This window comes from Oncorhynchus tshawytscha, linkage group LG01, assembly GCF_018296145.1.
Source record: "Oncorhynchus tshawytscha isolate Ot180627B linkage group LG01, Otsh_v2.0, whole genome shotgun sequence".
In the NCBI taxonomy this organism is placed as follows: Eukaryota; Metazoa; Chordata; class Actinopteri; order Salmoniformes; family Salmonidae; genus Oncorhynchus; species Oncorhynchus tshawytscha.
The window spans coordinates 58,575,378-58,597,281 of NC_056429.1; the positions used below are offsets into that span (position 1 = coordinate 58,575,378).

The 21,904-nt window shown below is 42.4% G+C and overlaps 1 protein-coding gene across 5 annotated transcripts in view; it reads left to right on the top strand.

The window, feature by feature from the left end:
• Positions 1-21,904, top strand: part of LOC112254212 (ras guanyl-releasing protein 3) — a 44,074-nt gene that overhangs the window by 20,325 nt on the left and 1,845 nt on the right. For 3 of the 5 annotated variants that reach the window (XM_042323626.1, XM_024426554.2, XM_024426571.2), the window contains 13 exons: positions 392-454; positions 1,393-1,524; positions 1,619-1,766; positions 2,144-2,317; positions 5,423-5,539; positions 6,023-6,364; positions 6,560-6,640; positions 6,783-6,896; positions 7,285-7,400; positions 8,361-8,508; positions 14,328-14,364; positions 14,487-14,636; positions 14,730-15,094. In XM_042323626.1, the coding sequence (XP_042179560.1) occupies positions 392-454; positions 1,393-1,524; positions 1,619-1,766; positions 2,144-2,317; positions 5,423-5,539; positions 6,023-6,364; positions 6,560-6,640; positions 6,783-6,896; positions 7,285-7,400; positions 8,361-8,508; positions 14,328-14,364; positions 14,487-14,636; positions 14,730-15,094 (1,987 nt within the window). Of the gene's footprint in view, positions 1-338; positions 455-1,392; positions 1,525-1,618; positions 1,767-2,143; positions 2,318-5,422; positions 5,540-6,022; positions 6,365-6,559; positions 6,641-6,782; positions 6,897-7,284; positions 7,401-8,360; positions 8,509-14,327; positions 14,365-14,486; positions 14,637-14,729; positions 15,095-21,904 lie in introns of all 5 variants that reach the window. The other 2 variants (XM_024426563.2, XM_042323630.1) reach the window with 2 other exon arrangements.

Genomic DNA, 21,904 nt, shown 5'->3' on the forward strand with positions numbered 1-21,904 from the left:
TTGTATCCCTCATTTCTCAAGTGTTTCCTTTATTTTGTCAGCTACCTGTATATTTCAACGGTTCGAGGAGGAAAAACATTGGCAAGTGACAATTATTTAGAGAATGTGCACATGCATTGGTGGAGAGGTTCATAACATGGCCAGACCTTTCATTGTTTTTATATTTCCACATACTGGGCATTCCTCTTTGAACACTTAAGTTATTCTTCATTAGAGGAGACATTTTGTCCAACTGATAAATGTGCAGCTGCTTCTCATGAAAGATGCTGTTTTATTGTTGTATTTTTTTTGGGGGGGGGGGTTGTTGGAAATGTGGAATGTGTGTCCATTCGTAATAGGGCTTGGGACACAGTCTCCAAGAAGTGCTAAACTGTCCTTGACACAACCCCACATACCGTGACTGCCAGGGAGATGAGTGCCAAAGAACGAGACTGAAGATCTGCTATTTAATGAGGTAAAGAAAACACTGCTACATACCAATGAGTTTCTGCGCTCTTTAGTATTGAAGATATTTTGTATTGCTAGGCTGAAAATGCCCTGAGGAGGGTTGTAGGCTCCTCTCTTAGGGCTCTGTGACTGACTGGCTGGTGCAATGAGAGTTGAGAGGATGTCATTACAATTGACAGCCAGTGGCTGTCCTCATGAGACGTGGACCGCCGCCTGCCATCTGAGGTGGAGATACTGTTTTGTGCGAAAGCGTTCAGTGAATTAGGAGTCTTGTGATCTATTATTTACCCCAAAAACGTCCTCAGGCGATCTTTAACAGAGTACTCAGACACTCATTTTCACTGGTAAACCCTTTAAAGCGATTCTCAACCACCGTCTGCCAATCCATAAAAAAATGTGTCCTATTATTTTGTGTGCAACCTTTACATGAAAGGAAATACTAAATAAATCATCTGAATTTAATGTTAACTACTGTAACGAGGGGCCATACTAAAGTCCATGTTATATTTTGCATTGAATTTGTATCTGAAGGGGGAATACCACAATGGCCATTCCCTTGTCAATGGTTCTCTGTATTCATTTGTTATTTCCATTAGGGAAACATGATTTGTTGGGTTGATAAAATCTAGGCCATGTTTATGACCATGGTTGCTGGACTTGCCCATCTCACCACTCCCCTTAGCCACATCACACTACAAATCACTGAGCAAGGAGCCCCCGGCAGTCCTTGTGCAGGGTCAGTACCCTCAAGTCTACCTTTTCCTTCTGAGACTATGGTGTCATTGTGAATCATTCCTATTCTATTGGCACTGCTGCTTGGGGCTACACACTATGATGTTCAGCCAGACTTCCCAGCCATAATGTCCACATGCAAACAGTAAACATATTGCGTAACTGCTAACATATTAGTGCTAAATCAGCCATCCGCGTGTGTGTGTGTGTCAGGTACTGGATTACGGTGTTTCCTGCAGAGTTTAACCTGGACATGGGCCTTATACGCCTCACTGAGGAGTTCAGAGACGTGGCGGCTCAGCTGGGCTGTGAGGAACACTACAAACTCATTGACATCTCCACCATGTGAGGAACTACCCAAGGATGGGTGCACACGCACACGCACATGCAGTCAGTAGAGAGTTTCCAGTTTCAACAGACTGTGTGTGTTTCTTTCTAGCCCGTCATATGACTGGATGAGAAAGCTGACCCAGAGGAAGAAGCAAGCCAAGAAGGGCAAAGCCTCACTCCTCTTTGACCACCTGGAGCCCATGGAGCTGGCGGAACACCTCACGTTCCTGGAGTACAAGTCCATCAGGAGGATATCAGTGAGTGTCCCTGGTGGAAAAAGACTTGTGCCCTTTCCTCCCTATCTAACCCCTGTGTGTGACATTCCTCAAGACTCTTTCCAAGAGTGCTTTTTCCACAGAACTATTTTTTTTCCTGTTACTAACTACAGAACAAAGCTTTGGCTGTCAACTAACTTCATCCCCAGAATAATTGCGCACCACCACAGAATATGTTCTTAGATACGTTTGCTCTACCTTTCAGTTTGTTTTATTTACTGGGCAGTTCACTTGTAAATTCACCAGCGATTGAGGCCACACTGTATACTGAATATGCCAATGACGTCTGTGTTATTAACTCAGTGGTACTGTACATGCCACGTACACTAACTCTCTCTTTCTCCAACACCCAAACCCAGTTCACAGACTACCAAAGCTATGTGATGCACGGATGTCTGGTGGACAACCCAACGCTGGAGCGCTCCATCGCCCTGTTCAACGGAGTCTCCCAGTGGGTTCAGCTCATGGTGCTCAGTAAGCTGACACCCCAACACCGTGCTGAGGTCATCACCAAATACATCAACGTGGCCCAGGTAAGAAGAGGGAGATGGTACCTCTCTCTCTCTCAATTCAATTCAAAGGCTTTATTGGCATGGGAAGCAAATGTTAACATTGGCAAAGCAAGTGAAGTAGATAATAAACAAAAGTGAAATAAACAATAACAATGAACAGTAAACATTACACTCACAGAAGTTCCAAAAGAATAAAGACATTTCTAATGTCATATTATGTCTATATACCGTGTTGTAATAATTTGCAAATACTCTCTCTGTCTCTCTCGCTCTGACAGCTGGGGAGGTGCTGTTTCACTCTTCTTCATTCTCTCCACTTACATCCAATATTCCATAACTCCTCACAATTTAGAGTGTAAAACCCGCCCACTCTGACACAAGAATTGTAAAGGAGGCATAAATTCTCATTAACTGTACAGCACTAGCCTCCTGAGTGATGCAGTGGTTTAAGGCACTGCCTCACAGTTGCTAGCTGTGCCACTAGAGATCCTGGTTCGAGTCCAGGCTTTGTCGCAGCCGGCCGCGACCGGTAGACCCATGGGGCGGCGCACAATTGGCCTCGCATTGTCCGGGTTAGAGGAGGGTTTCCCCGGCAGGGATGTCCTTGTCCCATCGCGCTCTAGTGACTCCTGTGGCAAGCCGGACGCAGTGCACGCTGACATGGTTGCCAGGTGTATTGTGTTTCCTCTGACACATTGGTGCGACATGCATCCACGTTAATCAGGCATTATGTCTAGAAGCAGTGTGGCTTGGTTGGATCATGTTTCGGAGGACGCATTCTCCTCTTCCGAGTCCATACGGGAGTTGCAGTGATGAGACAAGACTGTAACTACCAATTGGATACCACGACAAAGGGGTAATATTTTTTAAAATATATAAACTGTACGGCACTGTAACACTTGAAATGAATAGGGGTTTCTTTCACCACCTTTTTGTGCAGAACATTATAAGTATGTGAACATCCCGAATGAGAAAGAGGAAGGGAAAGAGACTCATGTACCATATATTAATCAGACAGTTTGCTGAGCCAGACTTGCATTAAATCATCTGTATCAATGGAGCTGGAACATTGTCAATTAGATCATAACACCCTTCGGTCATTAAAATCTACTGCTGCCCACATACTTTCTTTTGTCTTATAGAAAGGCTTTCTCTTATATGCTTTCCTCGTGTATTTTTTATTTGATTTGATTTGACAATTTAAAATACATAACAATGTTACACCCGGCAACAGATTCATATACAAAAACTCTTAAAAATGACATGGCACAAAGTCGGTGGCACTGCCTCTGGTGGCGTAAGAATGTGAGTCACTTACACGGAACCCTAACCGGCTAAGCGCGTGCGCCATCGTGTGCCATCGTGCATAAATCTATTTTGTCGCCCCACACCAAACGCAATCACGACACGCAGGTTAAAATATCAAAACAAACTCTGTAACAATTACATTAATTTGGGGACATGTCGAAAAGCATTAAACATTTACGGCAATTTAGCTAGCTAGCTTGCACTTGCTAGCTAATTTGTCCTCTTTAGCTAGCGCATGCGAGTGGTGTAGTTAGGGTATTACTGAAGTAAAATAGCTTTTAAGATGCATGGGGACAATGACATACAGGATGTTGTGGATCAATCTCAATTTCAGATGAATGACCCTTTCATCAACCATTATCCACTAGAGTTCTCTGAGTTGAGAAAGACCATCATGAGAATGAGGGCTAAGATTCAGTGTTACCCTTCTTATCAACAATTGAAGTCTAGTCCTATAGCTTATTGTGAGAAATTGTATTTCATAATGCTGTTTAGCAGGTTGCATATCACAACGTATCTCAACATTAATCCACGAGAACTTTCACAAAAATCATTATATAGGTGACCTTGAACTCAAACTCGCATAGTATTTTCAATAGTTATGGTGGCACATTGTCTTTGAATTAGTTTTGATCCATCCCCTTGCTCTTTTTGCGATAAACCAAACAGATCAGTGCAGGCGGAATCCTTGCTATCTGACGTAAGACAATGTTATGTTAGCACAGGGCATCCAGCAATAACGTTTCATCATTATTAATGTGATTCTCCATGTCTAATTGCTGTGTGCATGGGGGGGGTGGTGCAAATTATTGTCTGTATTTCTTAACAGACATTAAGCATCATGCATGCTATTAGGCCTCTCAATCTCATCAGAGACCGGTGGCTTCTCTCTACCACTATCATCTACCAGGATTTAGATAAAGGAATTATTCAGAAGACTAATGACAAGCACTCATGCTCATGTCTGCCTCCATTGCTTATGCAGGTCATCTGTCAGCTACAATGAAATGGCCTACCCTTTAAATGCAGAAGCGTGACCGTTTAACTCAAGAGGGCTCTTTAGTTTTTTTGTAAAGCTTCTCGCATTTTTAAATAAGATGTTCAAGCACTTTCCCCTCATGCAATTGATTCCATAAGCACAGTGTAAAGAGATCAATTTGGTTTATGTTATTTTAGGTACTGTTTTTTTATTAAGGTTATTTTAGGTGGCCTCACAAGTGGTGCAGCAGTCTAAGGCACTACATCGCAGTGCTTGAGGCGTCATTACAGACCCGGGTGAGTTCCCAGGCTGTGTCACTACCGGCCGTGACCGGGAGTCCCATAGGGCGGCGCACAATTGGCCCAGCATCGTCCGAGTTAGGGAAGGGTTTGGCTGGGGGGACTTTACTTGGCTCATCGTGCTCAAGCGACTCCTTGTGGTGGGCCGGGTGCCTGCAGGCTGACTTTGGTTGTCAGTAGGACGGTGTTTCCTCTGACACATTGGTGTGGCTGGGTAAAGTGGGCGGGTGTTAAGAAGCGCGGTTTGGCGGGTCATGTTTCTGAGGACGCATGACTCGACCTTCACCTCTCCCGAGCCCGTTGGGAAGTTCCAGCGATGAGACAAGATCGTAATTGGATCGCAATTGGATACCACGAAATTAGGGGAGAAAAAGGGGGTAATTTTTTAAATATATTTTAGGTTTGTTTGTTGTTTATTGTAATTTTTTCTTGCACTGTTTTCTCTTCCTCGTTATCTCTATTTCTCTCTATCACTCTATTTATCTCTCTCACTCTACCTCCAATCTCTTCCACTTTGTTCCATGCCACTCTGTCCTTCAGAAACTCCTCCAACTGCAGAACTTTAATACACTGATGGCCATGGTTGGAGGTCTGAGCCACAGCTCAATTTCCCGTCTGAAGGAGACCCACTCTCATCTAGCACCCGAGGTCAACAAGGTCAGCACGTACGCCTGCCTGTGCTCTGTCACAGCCTCACTAATATCATCTGATCGGGTTCTACACTTGAATAGACTTTAGATCATGGTCATAATCATTTAGCCTCTACTAAGGAACAATGTAGGTCAATTCATCAACTGCCATGTAGTGATGGTTTTAGAAAACACACCATGCAGAATTGGTATTGTCTTCATTTCCTGCCATTTGATGTTACATTCAGTGTTGGGGAGTTGTGAACCACATGTAATTTAATTACATTTAGCAGAAGCTTGGTGGTAGTTGAACTAAATTAAAATCTTGGTAGTGTTTTCAGTAGTTCATAACTTTTTTTGCCATGTGGTGCAGAGAATTATTGGAACTCCATCACATTTTTTTAAAGGGAAGCTTTAATGTAGCTTAACTTCTTCCAGTGTGAAGTAATTGGTAGCTTGGTGAACTATATTTTCATAGTAGATTCCCCGGCACTGGTCACTCTCTCTGTAGCTTTCCGGTGCTGTATCTAAAATCGATCCTGTCCACTACTTCCTGCCGTCCTACCCCTCTCATCAGATCTGGAATGAGATGACGGAGCTGGTCTCCTCCAATGGGAACTACTGTGCTTACCGCAAGGCCTTCACAGACTCCGAAGGCTTCAAGGTCCCCATCCTGGGGGTCCACCTGAAGGACCTGATCGCCGTGCACGTGGTCTTCCCCGACTGGGTGAACGATGACAAGGTGAACATCATAAAGATGCAGCAGCTCTACCTCACCTTCAACGAGCTGGTGTCCCTTCAGAGTGCTGCAGCCCAGGTGGAACCAAACATGGACCTCATCTACCTGCTCACTGTGAGTGTCCCGGCCTAAAAGGTCCCCCGTCAACAGGAAATGGACTTATTAATCGTTCTGTCACATTTCTCATTTCAGTGGGTCTCAAACCACATTTTGTAGGATCATACAGATGAGTAACATGATCATAAATGGCTTCGTTATTGCAGAAACACTAAGTCTATTTTCATGTTTAATCTTAAGTGATTTCCCCAGCTCTCTCTAGACCTTTACTACACTGAAGATGAGATATATGAGCTATCCTTGTTAAGGGAACCACGGAACCCAAAGTCTTTGGTAAGTCTCCATGTTTGGGGTCTATAGGCTGCATTGTTGGATCTATGGTTATTATAAATATCAACTCAAATTTATAAAGAACAGAAATAATATTGGATACCTGAGTGGTCCTATCTTCACTCCATCTTTTCCCACTCCACAGCCTACTTCTCCAACAACCCCCAACAAGCCAATGGCCCCTCTGGACTGGGCATCAGGTGTGACAGCCAAACCTGACCCCAATGTGGTGAACAAGCACATCAGGAAGGTGGTGGATGTAAGTTGCTTCCATTACAGTAACACTGATCTGCGTAAATAAAGGCACCTGCATAAAGTCCAGGAGTATATAGCTTAGCTGTGGTCTGAACTGAAACTCTTATTGACTGATGAAATGACATTGTAGTAGAAAACTAAGTTTTCAAACAAAAACAACAAGACTTAAACATGTTATTATCTATAAGATGAGTTACCCATTCAGAAATATCTCATACATGACTTCAAGAATCAGTCTGTGGCTATTTCTGTCACAATACCAAATATTTGAGTAGGTACTGTATATGAACCATTTCCACGATGGTTCACAACAACTACTAAAATATGAATCACACAATTGCTGGTGCTTGTAAATCAGTTGAAGTCCTTTGTTTTTGTCTTATTCTGGGAAGTCTGTATTCAGGAACTACGACCATGACCATGATGGCTACATCTCTCAGGAGGACTTTGAGAGTATTGCTGCCAACTTTCCTTTCTTGGACTCTTTCTGTGTGTTGGACAAGGACCAGTGAGTGACCCTGTCTACCATTGACATTTTAAAGCTTCAGAAGTGTCACAGCTAAGTCACCTCATCCTCCTCTTCTATCTCCCTCTTTCTGTCACCAACAAACACTCTCTCACATTGCCTCTTTCTCACTCAAACACACACAGGCACCAAGCACGCACATGAGCACACACACCCAACCCACACAAGCACACACCCACCCACACATGCAACCACATTTTGACATTTCCACACTAACCCATCTCCTCATACATCTCACCTTGTTTGCCCTTCACATATGCACCCCATATCTCTCTCACTCTCTCTTATACACAAACACAGTAATGTGATTCTTGTGCCTAATATTTGCCTTTAAAGCAGTTATGAGCATCCAAGATGCAATAGGACTGCAACTGTGGGTGTTCTAAAAACCCTGTGATTTCACAGGCCATCACCCATTTTTCTCCACACAAACCTACAGTATGAATGAGGTCATTGGTGTTGTCAAACCTCCTATCGTAAATCTGCAGGAAAACACTCTGAAGTCACAACAGAGTTACGTCTGCTTTAGCCCTGCCCTGCCTTGACTAGGAGTGGTGCTTTGTCACCATGGCTTGAGGAGGGGGGAGGTGAAGGTTATGGCAGCCCATGAAGGACACGCAGCGCCACACACAGTGATCTGCCCTCATGTCCTGGGTGGTTCGTCTGTTCACTGGAACACCTCAAATCGCATTTCAGATCGCCTGAGCAGCTCCATGACTCAGGAAATAGGTCTGGGAGGGAGACTGGATACATGCAGAGGCTGGAGCTACTACAAACCACCTGGGTGTCTGATCTAGAGCATTTTTGTAGGTCTCTCCATGTCTGGATAAGACAGAAATAAGGGTTGGGATTTACTGTAATGTTTGCAGAACAAAAGCTGTCATTCACGCCGTCTTATTATTCACTTATCTATATTCATTGTCTTCTCCCCCCTCACTCCAGAGATGGCCTGATTAGTAAGGATGAGATGATGGCTTACTTCCTGAGGGCCAACCCCTTGCTCCAGTGTAAAATGGGCCCTGGTTTTATCCACAACTTTACGGAGATGACGTATCTGAAGCCTACCTTCTGCGAGCACTGTGCTGGATTTGTATGTATACTGTGCACCTTGTGAGAAACATGAACTGTTTATGCTCAGCGACACAGTGCAATTTCGGTTGGAAGAAAAGTAAAGGCTTTCTGGTAGTTTCTGTCAGAAACTCTGTGCTATATATTGCCGTCAACTTAGCGCAACTTAGCGTAAGCCCTCAGTCAGCTACCAAATGATACAGTGCTGAGAGAAGATGTCCATCTTTATTCCTTGAAGTTGATACCCCATGGCTCTTAATGACCTTCTGAGACAAAGATTATTCACAGTGTATAGAGGGGTTTCAAAAAACAGACATGCAATATGTTGACATGAGTGCAGGCTACATTGTTTTTAATTTTTTATTTTTTATTTAACCTTTATTTAACCAGGTAGGCCAGTTGAGAACAAGTTCTCATTTACAACTGCAACCTGGCCAAGATAAAGCATAGCAGTGTGAGCAGACAACACAGAGTTACACATGGAATAAACAATTAACAAGTCAATAACACAGTAGAAAACAAAGGGGGGAGTCTATATACAATGTGTGCAAAAGGCATGAGGAGGTAGGCGAATAATTACAATTTTGCAGATTAACACTGGAGTGATAAATGATCAGATGGTCATGTACAGGTAGAGATATTGGTGTGCAAAAGAGCAGAAAAGTAAATAAATAAAAACAGTATGGGGATGAGGTAGGTGAAAATGGGTGGGCTATTTACCAATAGACTATGTACAGCTGCAGCGATCGGTTAGCTGCTCAGATAGCTGATGTTTGAAGTTGGTGAGGGAGATAAAAGTCTCCAACTTCAGCGATTTTTGCAATTCGTTCCAGTCACAGGCAGCAGAGTACTGGAACGAAAGGCGGCCAAATGAGGTGTTGGCTTTAGGGATGATCAGTGAGATACACCTGCTGGAGCGCGTGCTACGGATGGGTGTTGCCATCGTGACCAGTGAACTGAGATAAGGCGGAGCTTTACCTAGCATGGACTTGTAGATGACCTGGAGCCAGTGGGTCTGGCGATGAATATGTAACGAGGGCCAGCCGACTAGAGCATACAAGTCGCAGTGGTGGGTGGTATAAGGTGCTTTAGTGACAAAACGGATGGCACTGTGATAGACTGCATCCAGTTTGCTGAGTAGAGTGTTGGAAGCCATTTTGTAGATGACATCGCCGAAGTCGAGGATCGGTAGGATAGTCAGTTTTACTAGGGTAAGCTTGGCGGCGTGAGTGAAGGAGGCTTTGTTGCGGAATAGAAAGCCGACTCTTGATTTGATTTTCGATTGGAGATGTTTGATATGAGTCTGGAAGGAGAGTTTGCAGTCTAGCCAGACACCTAGGTACTTATAGATGTCCACATATTCAAGGTCGGAACCATCCAGGGTGGTGATGCTAGTCGGGCATGCGGGTGTAGGCAGCGATCGGTTGAAAAGCATGCATTTGGTTTTACTAGCATTTAAGAGCAGTTGGAGGCCACGGAAGGAGTGTTGTATGGCATTGAAGCTTGTTTGGAGGTTAGATAGCACAGTGTCCAATGACGGGCCGAAAGTATATAGAATGGTGTCGTCTGCGTAGAGGTGGATCAGGGAATCGCCCGCAGCAAGAGCAACATCATTGATATATACAGAGAAAAGAGTCGGCCCGAGAATTGAACCCTGTGGCACCCCCATAGAGACTGCCAGAGGACCGGACAGCATGCCCTCCGATTTGACACACTGAACTCTGTCTGCAAAGTAATTGGTGAACCAGGCAAGGCAGTCATCCGAAAAACCGAGGCTACTGAGTCTGCCGATAAGAATATGGTGATTGACAGAGTCGAAAGCCTTGGCAAGGTCAATGAAGACGGCTGCACAGTACTGTCTTTTATCGATGGCGGTTATGATATCATTTAGTACCTTGAGTGTGGCTGAGGTGCACCCGTGACCGGCTAGGAAACCAGATTGCACAGCGGAGAAGGTACGGTGGGATTCGAGATGGTCAGTGACCTGTTTGTTGACTTGGCTTTCGAAGACCTTAGATAGGCAGGGCAGGATGGATATAGGTCTGTAACAGTTTGGGTCCAGGGTGTCTCCCCCTTTGAAGAGGGGGATGACTGCAGCAGCTTTCCAATCCTTGGGGATCTCAGACGATATGAAAGAGAGGTTGAACAGGCTGGTAATAGGGGTTGTGACAATGGCGGCGGATAGTTTCAGAGGTTTATAAAGAAACACTGACTAGCGTTGGTGGAACAATAATGCAATTTACATGGTGATGGCAACACTCACATAGTCAACAATGAAAGCATGAACGTCTTACATGAGAGAAGAGTTGTGTGTCAAAACATGTACACAAATGATGTTCCCTCTAGCTTTCTATTTGTGCTGATTTAGGCATCACTTAGTGAAAATAAATTAGTATTTCTATAGATAATTCCTCCTATTCTTAAACGAGCATGCACACAGGTACACAAATAAAACACACATACGAGTTTACAGGAAGGGTGTTATGAGACATTGTATTCTGTTTACAGTTTTTTTTTTTTTTACATCACTTTGGTGCTATTTTCACAAGTCTGGTACACTTTCAAAACTAATAGTAAACTCCAAACTGTTAACACTCGCAATACAGCAAGTCTTATATTCAAAACCTTTTTACTGTGCATTCATTTTGTTTGGAGACATCGTTCACCACACAACCAAAATAAGTTTACTGTGAAATACCATGAGAACATTGATTGAATCACCAGAACACAACATAATGAGATCTTTTCAATGTAGTTGTTTTAACAATTGAATTCAATACCAAAAAAATGCAAGATACATATTTCAAAATTGCCCTTTGAATGTAATATACTACAGTACGCTAAAGTACATTACACTGTTTTCACATTAGGCAATAAACTTACACGACCTATCAAATTTGACCCCTCAAAAATGTTAAATCACATTCCCATCCCATGTGTAATCAAATGTGTGATAATTGAAGACAGCTTTCACAATCATTGATGCAAAAAATATATTGTTCAGATATAACTACAGCATAGGTGTACTGTAGTCTGCATCAAGCCCGATTTGCACATTTGGCTATAGGTTCTCATTGACATTGCAGTACATGCCCTCATTGTTCATGGATCTAGGGAAAACATTTTGGCATGGTGAATCCAAGCCTTGTATACGTCTGGATTGATGTCAATGCACACCTGCCACATCATCCATGGCCTGGACGAGGGTGGCATGCTCATGGGGATGGCGGTCATACACCTTCCACTTGTATTGTAATCATGTATTTTATTTTACATTATTGTATTGTAGTGGTCCTGTGTGGCTCAGTTAGTAAAAGCACGGCACTAACAACATCAGTAGTGGTTTCGATTTCCACTGGGGTCACTTAAAAAAAAGTGTGGACTCACTGTTGTCACTTTGGATAAAACACCTGCTACGTAAATGGCATACATCACAGTAGTACAGTAAATGTATTGGCCAATGCAGTTTTAAGAAAGCAGTGTGAAACCCCACCATCAAAAATACCTGTAATGAACACAATGGGAGACACAGAGCTGGTTTCAAGCGCAGGGCGCAGCAGGTGTTTATTTGTAAAGGACCACAGGAGGAGGCAGGTAGCTGGGTCCAGGGACAGGCAGAAGGTCAAACACAGGGTTCCAAAAAGGCAACAGTACAGGCAGGGAAAAGGCTAGTAACGTCGTCCAGGAGATCAGGCAATAGGTTGATAACAGGAAATCCGATAGGCGTCGTTAGGGAGGCAGGAAAAGAACCATCATACAACCATCAAAACATGGGAGGATTAAATTACTGGACAAACCAGCACTCCAATAGAAGTGTGTCACAAAACAAACAATACCTCACAATGATGTGGTGCAAAGAACTGAACTAAATAGTGTGTGTAATGACATACAGGTGTGTGAACAGGTGATCAGAGTTCAGGTTATTGGGATCTGGAGAGTGAGCTGAGTTCAGGGGATCTATGTGTTTGAGAGTGTGAGCTGGAAAGTGAGCTGCGTTCAGGGGATCTAGGTGTTTGAGAGTTGGAAGCAGAAGTTACAATACCCTAGCAACTTCATTTTGGATACAAGTTTACTGCATATAGGATGCATTACATACAGTAAATCTGTTTGGGTCAATATTATATTTCGTAAAACTTACTGGGAAGTCATAGTACATTACAGTATTAAGTATCAAACTTTATATGTATGTTTATACTTTACAAACATACATTTTCACTATGTAGTTCTCAATCCTTAGTAGATAAACCAGTAGGTTTAACAAAATGGTTAAGTGATTATCAATTAAAAGCATTCATATTAAGTAATAGTAAAATTGGTTTAACAAATTAGAAGAAAATCCTATCAAAGGTAATGTGAGCATTGCATTGTGAAAACCAATTACTTTAGATGAATCACTGATTAAGTTTGGTGAAAAAGTGACTGTGATTTTGTCTGTTATACTTAGTCAATTGAAAATGTGCTTAGAGTTTGAAACAACTGCCTTTTTAATGGTCTGTTTTGAATTTTGGTCACATTTTACTTGGAAAGTCCGTATTTCCCATCTGTATAGTGGCTTGCAAAAGTATTCACCCCCCTTGGTATTTTTCCTATTTTGTTGCCTTACAACCTGGAATTAAAATAGATTTTTTTGGGGGGGTGTTGTATCATTTGACATGCCTACCACTTTGAAAATGCAAAATATGTTTTTATTGTGAAACAAACAAGAAATAAGACAAAAAAACAGAACTTGAGCGTGCATAACTATTCACCCCCCAAAGTCAATACTTTGTAGAGCCACCTTTTGCACCAATTACAGCTGCAAGTCTCTTGGGGTATGTCTTTATAAGCTTGGCACATCTAGCCACTGGATTCTTGCCCATTCTTGAAGTTCAAGGGTTCTGCTGGTGTACAGCAGTCTTTAAGTCATACCACAGATCCTCAATTGGATTGAGGTCTGGGCTTTGACTAGGCCATTCCAAGACATTTAAATGTCCCCCTTAAACCACTCCAGTGTTTGTTTAGCAATATGTTTAGGGTCATTGTCCTGCTGCAAGGTGAATTTATTTTAATTTGATTTATTTCACCTTTGGAATCTCCATCCCAGTCTTAAATCTCTGGAAGACTGGAACAGGTTTCCATCAATATTTTCCCTGTATTTAATGCCATCCATCATTCCTTCAATTCTGACCAGTTTCCCAGTCCCTGCCGATGGTGTTCTCGGGGTGATGAATGTAATTGGTTGCACCAGATCTTATTTAGGGGCTTCATAGCAAAGGGGGTGAATACATATGCACGCATCACTTTTCCGGTTTTAATTTGTTCAAATTTTTTGATTTTTTTTCCATTTCACTTCACCAATTTGGACTATTTTGTGTATGTCCATTACATGAAATCCAAATAAAAATCCATTTTAATCGCAGGTTGTAATGCAACAAAATAGGAAAAACGCCAAGGGGGATGAATAGTTTGCAAGGCACTGTAGATGCTCAACAGATGCCCATACTATCTGTTGATAAGTAACTGCAGGCTATGGTTTCGGTGAGGTTTAGAATAATGGTTCAGGTTAGAGTTAGGGTTACTAGATAGTTGAAATGTTATTGACAGTCTGTAGAGAATCTACAGCTGGACTATCCAGATAAAGTGTTACTGAATGTTGTGCTAAGAGTTGTGCAAGTATACTACATATTTGTGCAAATTGCACCAAAGCGATTGTAAAAGAAAAACGGTATTACACAATGGTTTACACTGACCCCTCTGACCATATTTGCAGCATGAATATGCTTCCACATTACAAATCCTAACACTCCTTTGTATTTTTCCACCTCCCTCCTATTCCTGCCCCTCTGGACATGTTGCTCTTAGCTCTGGGGAATAATCAAACAGGGATACAAGTGCAAAGGTAGGCTCTATGGACTGTAATGTTCACGTGTATAGAACTAAATACTGAAGACATTTGGGATTTTTCAATGCATGCACTGTGAGGGCTTTGGCCTGACGGTGCTGTTATGTGTTCTGTTTCAGATTGCGGTGTGAACTGCCATAAGCAGTGCAGAGAACTGTTGGTACTGGCCTGTAGGAAGCTGCCGCGTTCCACCTCTTTGCAAAGTGTCTCCCCTGGAGGCCTGACCCACAGCTCTCTACCCAGCAGCCCCACCATGCCCACCTTCAAGGGTACAGCAGCACTTCAGTGATACACCAACAGCGTTTCAACTAATATGGTCTTGGTCAGTGTGTTTCATTCCTGTCATACTGTCCTCCATGCAGATGAGGACGAGATGTTTGAGTTCCCCTCGGTGACACCTGGAGGTTCTGACCTGGAGCATAAGTCCATCACCCTGATGACGTGCTCAGCCCAGCGGATCTCTGTGGGTTTACAGCGGGCCACCACCAGCCAGGCCACGCAGACGGAGCACCTGTGGTCAGAGCACACCTGGGGGGCTGGGGATGGGGGCTCCCACACCTTCCCCAAGATGAAGTATCGACCACACCGGCAGGCCTCCAAGAGCAAAGGCTTTGCCCGCTGGGAGAACGAGGCCCAGGAGGAGCCCAGGGGTCGGCGGGAATCCCAGGAGCAGACGGACAGACCTGCAGAGGTGGTGCAGAACGGGATAATACCACACAGAGAGAAGGTAATTGCTGCTGAGGTGTGTGTGTTGAGTGTGTAGATGGATCAGGGGATCTCTGTATATTGGTCTGTGTATTGGAAAGTGTGAGTACCTGTGTGTGTGTGTGTGTGTGTGTGTATTGTTTTGTGTCTTTAGGGAAAGTTCATGTTGATTGTTTTGTGTCTTTAGGGAACGTTCATGTTGATCCTCTTTCATGGATGTTTGAAGACTGTCTTTTTCTTCCTAATAAAAGCCCAATTACAGCATTACAGTTATTATTGTGTTATACATGTTTTCTTATCAAACCAAAATGGATAACCTGGCCGGATCAGATTCAGGGATGCAGAATAACACAGTGAATGATGAATCTATTTTACCTATGGCCTGACAACCTCATAATATTTTGTTATTAAAAGCCTAATTTATCTCCCTCCCCTTGGAAACAAGGGATTCAGTTACAGGGCACCGAGGGGCATTTTCTCTTTCATTCATTGGGAGTATCTAGATCAGGGATCATCAACAAAATTCAGCCATGGGCCAATTTTTTGTTAAACGGATGGTCGGGGGGCCGGATCATTATAAAACAAATCATTTGTAGACTGCAAATTGACCGCAAGAAGCCTAAACAGAAACATAATCATTTCAATCCTTGATTACATTTGGGGACATTTCCCTGCGTAGGGTGCTGTCTTTCGGATGGGACGTTAAAACGGGTGTCCTGACTCTGTGGTCATTCAAAATCCCATGGCACTTATTGTATGAGTAGGGGTGTTCCAGTGTTGTAGTGGTGAAACAGTGACATACACTCTGAATAACCTATAAATGATAAATCCCATATTGGTCTTTCACAGTCAGGCCAATCCTAGCCGGCCTATAGTAGGCCTACTATTGAAACTGAGTCCGAAGTTCACAGGTTTCAGATTTTCTCACATTTTTCAGGTTTTCGTTCTCAAAGTCACACTTTTTTAATGAGAAAAACATCAAAGTGATATGTTCTAAGCCCATAACAATGGTTAATCCACATTAGGAGACTACTTTTGAGTTCCGGGAAAATCTGAGACATTTAGATTTTTGAGAGTAATTATCCTTTAATTCAAGTGTGCAGGCACACGAGATGGAGTTTGCAAAATAAATGGCCACTGGATTAATGCAAATAATCATCATGATATCATTCTGACAACAAGGCATGGGCTACTTTGTAGCTAGTTAACATTTAGAGGTTTTTGGGAAAGCCTTTCCTTCTACCAGAAGATGGTTTGGCCTATTGTTTTACTTCATATTATGAGGCATGTCTTACCTTGCTTCAAAGTAGCCTATAGCCAAAGTCCCACCATAGAAATGTGGAGGCAATCTTTCTAAAGGATATTTTGATCTCTGTCCATTAAACAGCGTGCATGTGGGGTGCGTATTTTAGAACCGTGTTTTCCGCAAATTGCATTTTGGAACATTCACATATAGGCCTACTACCGTGTGTACATTGCTGCACCTAAAATGTGAAGAAATAATAGTTTGATCAACATTCTATGCTAAACATTCCGATCTGTTCTATCAGCCCTATTTATTGATACGGCGCATTCCTCCACTACACTGTGATACGCATCGTGGAGATTTAAGAAGTGAGTATATTTTTTTATTTTTTTTATTTCACCTTTATTTAACCAGGTAGGCAAGTTGAGAACAAGTTCTCATTTACAATTGCGACCTGGCCAAGATAAAGCAAAGCAGTTCGACACATACAACGACACAGAGTTACACATGGAGTAAAACAAACACACAGTCAATAATACAGTATAAACAAGTCTATATACGATGTGAGCAAATGAGGTGAGATAAGGGAGGTAAAGGCAAAAAAAAGCCATGGTGGTAAAGTAAATACAATATAGCAAGTAAAACACTGGAATGGTAGATTTGCAGTGGAAGAATGTGCAAAGTAGAAATAAAAAATAATGGGGTGCAAAGGAGCAAAATAAATAAATAAAATAAATACAGTAGGGAAAGAGGTAGTTGTTTGGGCTAAATTATAGGTGGGCTATGTACAGGTGCAGTAATCTGTGAGCTGCTCTGACAGTTGGTGCTTAAAGCTAGTGAGGGAGATAAGTGTTTCAGAGATTTTTGTAGTTCGTTCCAGTCATTGGCAGCAGAGAACTGGAAGGAGAGGCGGCCAAAAATAATTGGTTTTGGGGGTGACTAGAGAGATATACCTGCTGGAGCGTGTGCTACAGGTGGGAGATGCTATGGTGACCAGCGAGCTGAGATAAGGGGGGACTTTACGTAGCAGGGTCTTGTAGATGACATGGAGCCAGTGGGTTTGGCGACGAGTATGAAGCGAGGGCCAGCCAACGAGAGCGTACAGATCGCAATGGTGGGTAGTATATGGGGCTTTGGTGACAAAACGGATTGCACTGTGATAGACTGCATCCAATTTGTTGAGTAGGGTATTGGAGGCTATTTTGTAAATGACATCGCCGAAGTCGAGGATTGGTAGGATGGTCAGTTTTACAAGGGTATGTTTGGCAGCATGAGTGAAGGATGCTTTGTTGCGAAATAGGAAGCCAATTCTAGATTTAACTTTGGATCGGAGATGTTTGATGTGGGTCTGGAAGGAGAGTTTACAGTCTAACCAGACACCTAGGTATTTGTAGTTGTCCACGTATTCTAAGTCAGAGCCGTCCAGAGTAGTGATGTTGGACAGGCGGGCAGGTGCAGGCAGCGATCGGTTGAAGAGCATGCATTTAGTTTTACTTGTATTTAAGAGCAATTGGAGGCCACGGAAGGAGAGTTGTATGGCATTGAAGCTTGCCTGGAGGGTTGTTAACACAGTGTCCAAAGAAGGGCCAGAAGTATACAGAATGGTGTCGTCTGCGTAGAGGTGGATCAGAGACTCACCAGCAGCAAGAGCGACATCATTGATGTATACAGAGAAGAGAGTCGGTCCAAGAATTAAACCCTGTGGCACCCCCATAGAGACTGCCAGAGGTCCGGACAGCAGACCCTCCGATTTGACACACTGAACTCTATCAGAGAAGTAGTTGGTGAACCAGGCGAGGCAATCATTTGAGAAACCAAGGCTGTCGAGTTATGCAATGCCCACTGAAAAATAAGTGGGTATACCCTCCACTAGACCACTGGTGTGTTCACCCTGGTTTCATGGCTAAATTCCCATCCTAGCTACATTCCTTCATGGCCACCTAATTATCCCCTTCATTCCAAATTGGCATATATCACCTCTCCACCTGATAGCTGAGGTGGAATTAGCGTTCTGGCACAAAAATGGTTGCCGTGCATCACTGAGATGGGTGCTACACATTGATGGTGGATGATGTGAGTTTCCCTCTACTATGTAAAGCACTTTGAGTACCTCAGTTGGTAGAAAAGCGCCACATAGGCCTAAATCCAATCAATTATTATTTATTATTATTTGTATAAGATCACATATGTCTCTCTATTATGCCTGGAATATTTGGGCACAAATGTCCAAAATTGAAATACCTTGAAGCTGATGTTTTAAAGTCTTTTATGTCCAACAATGAATTATTATTTTTTAAAGATGGTGGCCTGTGTCAAAAAGTTGATTTTCATCAGTTTATAGAGGTTAAATAAAGACCTGATATTTTGGCTCAAAAGCTGGGAGTTGAATATTTTATCGAGACAAATCATGCTGTTATAACCTGAGGCACTAATGGTATTATTAGGTCATCTACCTTAGGAATATTTGGAAATACATGAAAGGATGGAAGGTGACTTGCAAACACGCTGGCTCCTCTATTTTTAGACATTCAATCAAACATATTTGCAAGTGGTTTCCATCCTAAGAGCCTCAACAAAACTCACTACCAAATATTGCTTTATCCCATTATGAGACACTGTATTTAGTATTCATTATGATCCCCATTAGGGAGCATTACGGCCATTAGGGGGCATTACGGCCACACAAAGGGGATGCCGCTGGGAAATTTGAGGCATTATCAAGTGTTTCTCAATTTGTGAATGACAGACTGATGAAGTGCAATGTAGCCTGCGCTAAAAACAAAGACGAGGTCATGCCTTTCAAACAACTTTTTTCAAATCATCATTCGAGTCCCATCATGCAGTGTTAGAATGTATTAAAAATCAAAACACTTCCTCAAAACGCTTCCTCCGACACATTGGTGCGGCTGGCTTCCTTCCGGGTTGGATGCGCGCTTTGTTAAAAAGCAGTGCGGCTTGGTTGGGTTGTGTATCGGAGGACGCATGACTTTCAACCTTCGTCTCTTCCGATCCCGTACGGGAGTTGTAGCGATGAGACAAGATAGTAGCTACTAAACAATTGGATACCACGAAATTGGGGAGAAAAATGGGGTAAAATTCAAAAAATAAAAATCCAACGTTTGAAAACAAATACTATACTAATACTATAAAATAATTCCACGGAATTCTAAACAAATCTAGTCTGCTATATGAACTAGTGTAGCCCACAGCCATATGGCATAGCCAGATCAGAGCCTAACGTAAGAACAACTCAGAGTATGCTATTCTGAAAATGTAATACATTTTCTTCATATCATGTTTCTTTAGACCTGTCTAAAACAAATAATGGATTTATTGTGAAGGTGTAGGCTAAATTACATAGATTTATTAGACTTGCGTGGAAGCCAGAAGATGCTAAATGTGTTTGTTAATTAACGGTGAGTTACTGTGAGACTGCCAGTTATTTGCACGACAATCAACGGCTGACAAAATGTCATGACCACCACAGCCCTATGTGAGTGCGTGTGTGTGTGTCTCTTCACAGTCCGCAATGTGCTGTGAGGTGCTTTCAACACGTCAATACCTCTCATAAAGAAGTAGTGATGCAGTCAATCTGATCTGTACTTTGAGCCAGGAGAGATTGACATGCATATTATTGATATTAGCCCTCCATGTACATTTAAGTGCTAGCCATGCTGCTCTGTTCTGGGCCAACTGTAATTTGCCTCTGTTCTTCATTTTGGCATCTGACCATATAACTGGGCAGTAGTCCAGGTGTGATAAAACTAGGGCCGGTAGGACTTGTTTTGTTGATAGTGATGTCAAGAAAGCAGAGCAGCGCTTTATCACAGACAGACCTCTCTCCATTTTAGCTACCGTTGCATCAATATGTTTTGACCATGTCAGTTTACAATCTTGGGTTACACCAAGGTTTAGGGTTTAGTGAATGATTTGTCCCAAATTCAATGCTTTTAGTTGTTGATACATAGCAGGCTGTTTTGTCGGCTGTTTGAACTAGTGCTTTGGTATTCTTGGGTAACGGAATTATTTTTGCTTCCCTCCAGGCCTAAGGAAACACACTTTCCTGTAGGCTTAGATTGAGGAGATGGCAAATAGGAATGGCAATATAGTCCGCTACCAACCTCAGTAAAATCTGTCCAAGTTGTCAGTACCAGGTGGTTTGTCATTATTGATAGACAACAATCATTCAAAATGTTCCACACTCACTTTACAGAATTCAAAATTACAATGCTTGTCTTTCTTAATTTGGTCAGTTATGCATGGACACGAAGGTTCAGAGTTTGTTGTTGGCATGTCATGCCTAAGTTTGATAATCTTGCCAATGAAAAAGTAATTAAAGTAGTTGGTAATATCAGAGGGTTTTGTGATGAATGAGACATTTGATTCAATGCAGGATGGAGCTGAGTTTGCCTTTTTGTCAAAATATAATTTATGATGCTCCAAAGATTTTACTATAATCTTTGACTTACTTATTTATTTCTGTTTCATAGTAGTTTCTTCTTCTATTTGTTTAGTCACAGGATTTCTCAATTTACAGTACGTTTGCCAATCGGCTGTGTGGACAGACTTATTTGCCATTCCTTTTGCCTCGTCCCTCTCAACAATAATGCTTCCATTTCTCATCATCCACAGGGATTTAGCCATTTTTAGAGTCAGTTTCTTACTGGGTGCATGATTATTATACTGAACAAAAATATAAATGCAACATGTAAAGTGTTGGTCCCATGTTTCATGAGCTGGATAAAAGATTCCAGAAATGTTCCATTTGCACAAAAATAATATTTCTCAAAAATGTTGGCCACACATTTTACAGGAAATCAGCATTTCTCAGTTTCCAAGGTAATCCATCTACCTGACAGGTGTGGCATATCAAGAAGCTGATTTAAACAGAATGATCATTACACAGGTGCACCTTGTGCGCGGGGACAATAAAAGGCCACTCTAAAATGTGCAGTTTTGTCACACAACACAATGCCACAGATGTCTCAAGTTTTGAGGGAGCGGGCAAATGGCATGCTGACTGCAGGATTGTCCACCAGAGCTGTTGCCAGATAATTTTCTGTTAATTTCTCTACCATAAGCCGTCTCCAATGTTGTTTTAGAGAATTTGGCAGTATGTCCAACCGCAGACCACTTGAAACCACTCCAGCCCAGGACCTCCACATCCGGTTTCTTTACCTGCAGGATCGTCTGAGATTCGTCACCTGGACAGCTGATGAAACTGAGGAGTATTTCTATCTGTAATGAAGCCCTTTTGTGGGGAAAAACTCTGATTTGCTGGGCCTGATTTCCCCAGTGGCTGGGCTTGATTCCCCAGTGGTTTGGCAAATGACCTCCCAGGTCTAATTCATTTATTGAAATGTACTGATTTCCTTTTATGAACTGTAACTCAGTAAAATTGTTTTCATAAATATGTCAAGTGCGGCGTCTGGTTGCTCCTCAATAAACAATACAACACAATATTCTTTACATCTTCAACATAGGAATCACTACAGAACCTCTTTTGTATGATCTCTTATACACTATTTTAGGCCCAGCCTTCAGAACGTAAAACCTTATCATTGGCCAATTTCTTACCAATGCAAT